General features: G+C 36.5%; 2 protein-coding genes and 1 pseudogene across 2 annotated transcripts; all 3 read left to right on the top strand.

Moving 5' to 3' along the window:
* Positions 1-2,333: 2,333 nt before the first annotated feature.
* Positions 2,334-3,205, top strand: LOC130502681 (uncharacterized; annotated as a pseudogene).
* Positions 3,206-4,812: 1,607 nt separating this feature from the next.
* On the top strand, positions 4,813-5,934 carry LOC108847226 (uncharacterized). Its single transcript, XM_018620413.2, has 3 exons — positions 4,813-5,194; positions 5,288-5,419; positions 5,528-5,934. The coding sequence occupies exons 1-3, from the start codon at positions 4,850-4,852 to the stop codon at positions 5,747-5,749; spliced, it is 699 nt and encodes a 232-aa protein (XP_018475915.2). The 5' UTR covers positions 4,813-4,849; the 3' UTR covers positions 5,750-5,934.
* An 814-nt stretch (positions 5,935-6,748) lies between these two features.
* On the top strand, positions 6,749-8,573 carry LOC108847225 (uncharacterized). Its single transcript, XM_018620412.2, has 3 exons — positions 6,749-7,127; positions 7,217-7,348; positions 7,454-8,573. The coding sequence occupies exons 1-3, from the start codon at positions 6,783-6,785 to the stop codon at positions 7,649-7,651; spliced, it is 675 nt and encodes a 224-aa protein (XP_018475914.1). The 5' UTR covers positions 6,749-6,782; the 3' UTR covers positions 7,652-8,573.
* Positions 8,574-9,761: the final 1,188 nt, after the last annotated feature.

The following is a 9,761-nucleotide window of genomic DNA, read 5'->3' on the forward strand; positions in this document are numbered from 1 at the left end:
AACATAATACTCAAACCTTATATATATCATAAAACATCAAACTTTCAAACCAATATATATATATATATAATTAAATCTGATATTTTCAAATAAAGTTCAAAATTTGAAACATCTACAGAAATTTTCAATTTATTATTATTATATATATATATATATAAATTAATGAATTAAAATATATAAATACAAATTTTATTTTGTATCATCAATTTGCAACGGAATTGCAAGAACTACCTCGCAATTCCCTCGCAAATTTGCAAGGGATTTGCGAGCGTTCTCTTGCAATTCCCTTGCAAATCCTTATACTCTAAATCCTATACATAACAATATAATTCAAATCCCTAAATTTAAATTCTAAATTTAATGTTTAAGAGTTCAACAATCAATCTTAAATATACATTTTACAAAGAAAAAAATTCAAAATTTAATCTCAGCTATTATACCTAAACATAATACTTGAGACCATAAACATCAAACTTTAAAACCAATATATGTATATATTTACATGATTAAATTTAATATTTTCAAATTAACATTAAAAATTGTAAGCATATACATAAACTTATATTTTATTACATATATATAATAATTAATAGTTAAAAAATATATAACAATTTAAAAGAAAATAATTATTTTTGATTGGTTAAATTGCATATTTTTGAATTACCGATTTGCAAGGGAATTGCAAGGGATTAATTGCAATTCCGTCGCAAATCTTTATATTAAATTAAAAAGAAAATGCTTGTTTCTGATTGGTTGGAATTGTTTGGCAAGGATCACCCCTTATGCAAAATCTCACCCTCCGTATCAACCTTCTCTTATTAATCCAATGGACCACAATTTTCTTTATTCTTTATTATTTTTTCTTCTTCACGGGACATCTCTCACTTTTAAAAGATCTCTGGCTTCTCTTCCTCATCATCTCTTCTCCTCCTTTATTCTCTCTCCCTCTCTTGTAACTTGTTAAGGATTTTAATCTACTGTGAGACAGGTGACCGGAGGCGAGGGGCTGGGTCGATGAGAGCTTGGTCTGATTCAACAAAGATGGGTTGACCGGAGATTTTCCGTGGATGGTGGTGACCGGAGATTCGCCGTGGATGGTGGTGAAGATGGTCGCAGAAGACTTGGAGTGGAGGTCGTCACCGGACGAGTTGATGGGACGCGAAGAGGTGCGAGAGTAATCCGAGAGATGGTGGCCGCTCTGCGGCGGAGGAGGCGTGCGAGGAATAGGATCTTTTTTTAGGCTTTTCTAGATTTATTCTAAAGTGGTTTATTCTGTAAACCGGTTTATTTTTATAACCGAGATTATTTGTAAACCGAAATTTTAATAATATACAACATTAAATATCTTAACCAATTATATTAATAAACAAAAACCGTTTTAATTGATATTTTTACTGAATGTTATGGTAAAATCAAAATTAAGAATTATAAAACCTATTTTATTATAATTACTTTAATTATATTTTTCTTGCAAATTCGTTGCAAATTTGCAAGGGATTTAAATTCATTGCAAATTTGCAAGAGAAATATTTTCTTGCTAATTTGCGAGGAATTTATATCCGTTGCAAAATTGCGAGGAACATAAATCCGTTGCAAAATTTGCGAGGAACTTAAATTCGTTGCAAATTTGCGGGGAACATAAATCCGTTGCAAATTTGCGAGAGATTTGCGAGCAATTTTGATTTGCAAGCAAGGATTTGCAAGGGAACGAGTTTCCTCGCAATTCTATTGCAAATTGCGATTTGCAAGAGAACTGCAATGGTTTATTTCCTTGCAAACAGTGATGTTTCTTGTAGTGAAATATGTTTTTACAATTATTTTTTCTTTATGATTTTAGAAAATAATTATTATTGTTAAATATTGTACAAATTGATTTTGGTATAGGAGAAGGAAAATTACTATTACATAGTCTTTTACATTATATATTGTTAAAAAATACTTTATAGTAATTTTCATTTTTAAGAATTGTGAATATGTCAATAAAAATCTATCATTACTTTTAAAATTGTAAAAATATTAGTGATATTGATAAAAACAATTTTGAAAATGGAACCTATTAAAAATGGCAAAAAATATTTTTTCACATTATATATACAAAATCATACAATTTCACTAAAAATATTTCTCATTTTATGGTTTTCATAAAATTAAAACATCAAACAAAACTCGTTGCAATCATATCTAGTGATCTTATAAACTTTCAACCAAAAAATAATTCTGCCTCACGTGGCCCAAATAAATCTTCGTAGTCACGTGTGAAAGGGGAGGGATATAAAAGGGCACATAGGTAAACACATTCAACTAATATTATTCAATATTTGTCATCTGCTTGGACCCCAATTGGGTGTTGAGATATATTCCTAGGGTTTGCTCGAATCTCTGGCGACGATGTCAAGCGACGGTGTAACGACGAAACGATCTTCGACGGAGGAGGAATCCGACTCTTCTGTCTCGAAAAAGCTGAAGTTCGAAGATGTAAACGACACAAACATGGAAGACGAAAGCGATACCGATAGCGGACGCGCATGGAGTGTCGACACAGAAGACGATGAAATCGTGAGACCTCCTAGAATAAATTATTTAAACATGCAAGATCCGGAACCGGAGTGGGATGTGGACAGCTTCGATGGTTACGAATTCTACGACCCTGAGGATCGTAAAAGCTTCTCCAACGACGAGGAATACAAAGAGTTCAGCGAGTTTAAGATCCAGGCCTGGAAGAATAAGGTAACGCAATCCCCTCTTTGTTATCCATTGAGTTAGCCTCTAATTTTTTAAATCTTTTCTTATTTGATTGTTAGGGTTTTTACGAAGAAGATCCCTTCAGGTCCATCTTCCGCCTTACTGATCTAGAACAACGTTTTAGAAACATGACCACAAGGGAATATTGGCGGATATTGCTTCCTTGTGTGTTAAGAAACTCAACGAGGAGAAGGTTAGTACTGATCGCTTCAAATAAAAACTTGTTGTTTTGTTTCGTTTGATGAGTGTGTGTTTTACTTACTTAGGGTACGACTGTGGAACTTGGAAGTATCGTGAGAGGCAATCTAAAAGCAGGAGGTGGGTGGAAGCTTTACATCACCTTTACGGCCCGAGAGTATCCGGATGGTCTCTTGTAGAGTATCAAGCCAAGGCCATGGATTTTGCAGGAGGGGAAGAACCTCCCTTTCCTATTCTGTGCAGACCAGCCCCTACTATCTCCTAATACAAGACTTGCATAGGTTTGTCTTGATGTCAGCTATGTCTTTGGCGCTTGTACGGTCTAAATATGTAGCTTAATAATGCTCTAAATTATGTTTAGTGTTTACTTATATTGTTGATATTTTAAATAAGAATGATATTTATACTCGACACTCTTGCATTGAAGGGAGATGTTTACTGTATAACTTGATGACTTCACATAATGTAATTTTTCATCATCAGAAATTCAGAATATACAATGAAAGGTCTTTGATTAAAAAACAAGAAAGCTCTCATCGCAGCATGTTCAAAAACCCAAGTGGTTTAATTTTTTTTATTGTGTCTATAATATATAATCACAAATTCACCAGGAGAGGATGATTATTTCCCTAACAAAATTATTTTCAGGATTGTGATTTTTTTTATGACTGCTTTGATTCCTGCAATGCCAAAAAAATATTTTAATGATCAAGGAGGTCCACTGACACGCGAAGTTATTTTACTGATTAGCTTGGCGGGGTCTGTCAGGCACTTTCTTCCGTGTTCATAAAGTCACGCTGTGGTCTACCAATCTTTGATGAATATTATCGTTACATAGCAGACAAATTGATACCTAAAATAGTCAGATGAGATTGGGAGTGAAGTAGCATATCATCAATGATGGGAAGTAGCAAAAAAAAAAAATCCCTCCACGAATATCATTATAGAAAAGCTGTGCTATTTGAGGAGCTTTCATAATAGCTCAAAGTGTCCTTAAAGATAGCTATACTCTGTTGCAGCGGTTGGTGTCGGGTTCTTCAGACAGATTATCGACATTTCTTATTCGTTACTGCTTTCAAGCGGCAGTCTACACGATTTGGTATGAGAGAAACAAGCGCAGAGTTGGTGAGGCACCACAATCTGCAGCTCGTCTCCTCCTCTTTCTGGATAAGTTGGTTAGGAACAGAATATCTTCCTTAAGATCGATAGGGGGAAATAAGTATGAGAAGGCCATGGAGTTATGGTTTTGGGAGTAGATAACACTTTCTTATCCTCTCTAAAAATTCTTAAAAGCTTTATAGGTTTTTCCTTTTTCTGTACAAAGAAGCATTAGGTTGTACAAAGGTTTTTGAAGTGAATAAATTTAAAATTCTTTCAAAAAAAAAAAGATAGCTATATGCAATCTTATTAGCTTTTCAGGTGCTCTTTTTTGGCTTAAGATCTCTTTAAGAATGAAGAAAGGCTGTTTTTTTTTGCAGTTGGGATTCAAGCACTAGATTTTTTGGGTTAGAGCGTTAACTGGTTGAAGTTTGGGGGTTAATGGCTTAACTTTTTGGTAATATATGGTCACGAATAGTACTGACCTTGTAGTGTTATGCTTATTGTAAGCATGGTTGTAACCAAACCTTATGCTCAGTTGAGCTCAGTAATTATATTATCGATAAAAAAAAAAAGCTATGCTATTTCAAAACCGGGAAAGCAAGCGGCAAGTAAATGTTGGGAAAAAAGAGTGTCACGTGACACGCGTATGGGTAAATAAATTGACCTATGACAAACAACCGACACTATAAGGGCACATCGGTAAATACATCCAAGAGTATCATTTTAATATTGCCATCTGCCTTGTGCCCTAATCAATTTGTGTGTTAGAGAGAGATATCTCTAGGGTTTGTTTGAATCTCCGGCAACGATGAAAACGGAGGATGTGACGGCGAAACGAGATTCGACGGAGGTGGAATCTGACTCTTCTGTCTCTGAAAAACCGAAGATCGAAGATGAAGAAGACGACACAAGCATGGAAGAAGAAGAAGAAGAAAGCGATAACGAAGGCTTATGGAGTACCGACGCAGAAGAAGACGTAGTAAGATCTCCGACGATTAACTATTCAAACTATCGAGATCCGGATCCGGAGTGGGATGTGGACAGTTACGACGGCCACGAATTGGTATTCGACCCCGACGGCCGTGAAGGTTTCTCCAGCGACAAGGCGTACGCAGAGTTCCGCGAGTATAAAACCATATGCTTTAAGAATAGGGTAACGTCATGACCCCTCTTTGTTATTATCCCACACAATGAAATGACTCTTAATTTTCTTTAAATCTTTTCGTGTTTGGTTTTGTTTTTATAGGGGTTTTTAGATGATCCATTCAGATCCATCTACCCCATGAGAAATCTGGATGATCTCTGGACAACCATGACTAAGAGGCAATATTTGACTGATATTGCTTCGCTGTGTGTTAAGAAACTCAACGAGGAGAAGGTGAGAAATGATCTAATCAAATATATATGAACCCCTTTTTTCTTCTTCTGTAATTTGATATGATGATACTCACAGACAGGATTCGTGTGTGTGTTTTATTGTACTTAGCGTTTGTCTGTGGAAGTTGTGAGCATTGTGAGAGGCAATCTAAAACCAGGAGATGGGTGGAAGCTGTACATCACCTTTATGGCTCGTGAGTCTCCGGATGGTCCTCTCATCGAGTATCAAGCCAAGGCCTTGGATTTTGGAGGAAAACCTCCATTTCCCATTCTCTGCCGGCGGGCCTCTAGCATGATTTGTGTTGTCAATTATTGTGGGAAAGTGAAGTAAACATAGGGTTCTTTGCTTATAAGAATATTCCTAATCCTTCAACAATTCAACCTTACAATTGCAGATTGGGTATGATGCTCTTCTCTTCTTGGGGAAGATGAAGATCAAAATATGGCTTTCCAGTTATAAGTAGCATGCGTCCATGTGGATTTTAGTTTTTCTTTTAATCTTATTTTGACCTTCAAACTTATGGCCCTACCTTTTAACTTGTATCGTATGATTTATCTGATGTTGTAAAGAAGAAAATAATTTTAACTAAAAGAGAAAGAGAGATGAGTGAGAAAAAGATCATGTGATAGTAGATTATTCTTTTAACATTCAAACACCTTCCGTGATGTAAAATATTGTTTTTTGCGTGCATGTTAAGTTATCTAAGACATGGACCATTCTATAACCGAAACTTAATCTCACCGTAAATTACCCAAACACACGGTGATTTGGCTGTCTATATAATAACAAATTCACCAGGAGAGGATGATTCTTTCCCTAACAAAATTATTTTCAGGATTGTGATTTTTATTACTGCTTTGATTCCTGCAAAGCCAAAAAAAAACATTTTAAAGATCAAAGACGGCCATTGAGACACGAAATTATTTTACTGATTAGCTTGGCGGGGTTTGTCAGGCACTTTTTTTCGTGTTCATAAAGTCACGCAGTGGTCTACCGATTTTTGATGAATATTATCATTACATAGCAGACAAAATGATCCCTGAAATAGTCAGACGAGATTGGGAGAAAAGTAGCATATCATCAATGATGGGAAGTAGCAAAAAAAATGTTCCCTCCACGAATATCATTATAGAAAAGCAATGCTATTTCAAAACCGGTAAAGCAAGCGGCAAGTAAATGCATTGGGAAGAAAGAATGTCACGTGACACGTCACACGCGTATTGGTAAATACATTGATTGACCTATGACAAACGACCGACACTACAAGGGCACATCGGTAAATACATACAAGAGTATCATTTTAATATTGTCTTCTTCCTTGTCCCCTAATCATTTCTAGGGTTTGTTTGATTCTCCGACAACGATGAAAACCGAGGATGTGACGGCGAAAAGAGATTCGACAGAGGTGGAATCTGACTCTTCTGTCTCTAAAAAATCGAAGATCGAAGATGAAGATGAAGACGACACAAGCATAGAAGACGAAGTCGATAGCGATAGCAATAACCCATACTTATGGAGTACCGACGAAGAAGACGATGACTCTCCGACAATCAACTATTCAAACTTGCAAGATCCGGAACCGGAGTGGGACAAGGACAGTTACGACGACCACGAATTGGTATTCGATGCTGACGGCCGCAAAGGTTTCTCCAGCGACAAGGCGTATGAAGAGTTCCGCGAGTATAAAACCATGTGCTTTAAGAATAGGGTAACGTCATGACCCCTCTTTGTTATTATCCCACACAATGAATTTTCTTTAAATCTTTTCGTGTTTGGTTTTGTTTTGATTTTTTTCAGGGGTTTATAGATGATCCATTCAGATCCATCTACCCCATTAGAGATCTGGAGGATCTCTGGACAACCACAACTAATAGGCAATATTTGACAGATATTGCTTCCCTCTGTGTTAAGAAACTCAACAAGGAGAAGGTTTGTACTGATCTGATCAAATATAAACTTTTTTTTTGTATTCTGTAATTTGATATGATACTCACAGATAGGATGGCTGTGTTTGTATGTGTTTTACTTGCTTAGGGTTCGTCTGTGGAAGTTGTAAGCATTGTGAGAGGCAATCTTAAACCGGGAGGTGGGTGGAAGCTTTACATCACCTTTATGGCTCAAGAGCATCCCGATGGTCCTCTCCTGGAGTATCAAGCCAAGGCCATGGATTTTGCAGGAAACAAAAAACCTCCCTTTCCCATTCTCTGCAGACCATCTTGTAGCATATCCTAATATATCTATGACTTGCACAAGGTTTATTTATTATTCAGTGTAACTACTTATAGTAGCTGTGACAATATTGTTTTGAATGGACGTAAAGAGAAACTGATTTTCTTAATTATGGGAATATTTTGAATGTAGTTTCGGATGACTGTCTTTCAGAATTTCGAATCTTCAATCTAATCATTGCAAAATTGGTATGTTGTTGCTGGTCTTCGTCGAACACAAAGATCAAAGTGTATTGAATTGATGTTTTCCAGTTATAAGTAAGCTGAGTCCGAGGTGGGTTTAGGTTTTGTCTTAATGATAGCTATATGTCTTTGGGTACCTACACTTGGCACTCATACATTGAGGGGAGATGTTTGCTGTCAGATAACCTGGTCATGTTTATATTACTCATATAACGTTAGGTTGTTGATTAATAAGTTTCTGTTTATTTGGCCTAATAACTGCTAACTGCTTTAATACATGCAAAGAGAAAATACATTTTGAAGGTTAGTACTGATCGCTTCAAATAGAAACTTGTTGTTTTGTTTTCGTTTGATGAGAGTGTGTTTTACTTACTTAGGGTACGACTGTGGAACTTGGAAGTATCGTGAGAGGCAATCTAAAAGCAGGAGGTGGGTGGAAGCTTTACATCACCTTTACGGCCCGAGAGTATCCGGATGGTTCTCTTGTAGAGTATCAAGCCAAGGCCATGGATTTTGCAGGAGGCGAAGAACCTCCCTTTCCTATTCTGTGCAGACCAGCCCCTACCATCTCCTAATACAAGACTTGCATAGGTTTGTCTTGATGTCAGCTATGTCTTTGGCGCTTGTACGGTCTAAATATGTAGCTTAATAGTGGTCTAAATTATGTTTAGTGTTTATTTATATTGTTGATATTTTAAATAAGGATGATATTTATACTCGACACTCTTGCATTGAAGGGAGATGTTTACTGTATAACTTGATGATGATAAATCTGATGTCTAATTTAATTGGACTAACGAATTTGGGGCATTCTCTTGTGTATTTGGAAGGTCTTCACATGATGTAATTTTTTATCGTCAGAAATTCAGAATATACAATGAAAGTTCTTTGATAAAAACAAAAACAAGAAAGCTCTCATCGCAGCATGATCAAAAACCCAAGTGGTTTAATTTTTTTTTATTGTGACTAATATATAATAATCACAAATTCACGAGGAGAGGATGATTATTTCCCTAACAAAATTATTTTCAGGATTGTGATTTTTTTATGACTGCTTTGATTCCTGCAAGCCAAAAAATATTTTAAAGATCAAGGAGGTCCATTGAGACGCGAAGTTATTTTACTGATTAGCTTGGCGGGGTCTGTCAGGCACTTTCTTCCGTGTTCATAAAGTCACGCTGTGGTCTACCAATCTTTGATGAATATTATCGTTACATAGCACAGACAAATTGATACCTAAAATAGTCAGATGAGATTGGGAGTAAAGCAGCATATCATCAATGATGGGAAGTAGCAAAAAAAAAATATGTTCCCTCCACGAATATCATTATAGAAAAGCTATGCTATTTCAAAACCGGGAAATCAAGCGGCAAGTGAATGCATTGGTAAGAAAGAGTGTCACGTGACACGCGTATTGGTAAATACACTGACCTATGACAAACGACCAAGGGCACATCGGTAAATACATCTTTTTTTTTTGTCAATCGGTAAATACATCCAAGAGTATCATAATCAATTTGTGTGTTAGAGAGAGATATCTCTAGGGTTTGCTTGAATCTCCGGCAACGATGAAAACCGAGGATGTGACGGCGAACCGAGATTCGACGGAGGTGGAATCTGACTCTTCTGTCTCTCTAAAACCGAAGATCGAAGATGAAGAAGAAGACGACACAAGCATGGGAGACGAAGAAAGCGATAACGAAGGCTTATGGAGTACCGACGCAGAAGAAGACGTAGTAAGATCTCCGACGATTAACTATTCAAACTATCGAGATCCGGATCCGGAGTGGGATGTGGACAGTTACGACGGCCACGAATTGGTATTCGACCCCGACGGCCGTGAAGGTTTCTCCAGCGTGTTAATGTAGTGAGGGCAGAGAAACTAGTGCAGAAAGTAAAATAGACACAAAGTTTGTTAACGGGGTTCGTTT

Source organism: Raphanus sativus, unplaced genomic scaffold (genome assembly GCF_000801105.2).
Source record: "Raphanus sativus cultivar WK10039 unplaced genomic scaffold, ASM80110v3 Scaffold0654, whole genome shotgun sequence".
Lineage (NCBI taxonomy): Eukaryota > Viridiplantae > Streptophyta > Magnoliopsida > Brassicales > Brassicaceae > Raphanus > Raphanus sativus.

Excerpts from the sequence above, each read along its gene's own strand:
- LOC108847225 (XM_018620412.2), top strand. The coding sequence starts at position 6,783 with ATGAAAACCGAGGATGTGACGGCGAAAAGAGATTCGACAGAGGTGGAA. Across the intron at positions 7,128-7,216 it reads CCATGTGCTTTAAGAATAGG|GGGTTTATAGATGATCCATT; the intron begins GTAACGTCATGA and ends GATTTTTTTCAG. Across the intron at positions 7,349-7,453 it reads AGAAACTCAACAAGGAGAAG|GGTTCGTCTGTGGAAGTTGT; the intron begins GTTTGTACTGAT and ends TTACTTGCTTAG.
- LOC108847226 (XM_018620413.2), top strand. The coding sequence starts at position 4,850 with ATGAAAACGGAGGATGTGACGGCGAAACGAGATTCGACGGAGGTGGAA. Across the intron at positions 5,195-5,287 it reads CCATATGCTTTAAGAATAGG|GGGTTTTTAGATGATCCATT; the intron begins GTAACGTCATGA and ends TTGTTTTTATAG. Across the intron at positions 5,420-5,527 it reads AGAAACTCAACGAGGAGAAG|CGTTTGTCTGTGGAAGTTGT; the intron begins GTGAGAAATGAT and ends TATTGTACTTAG.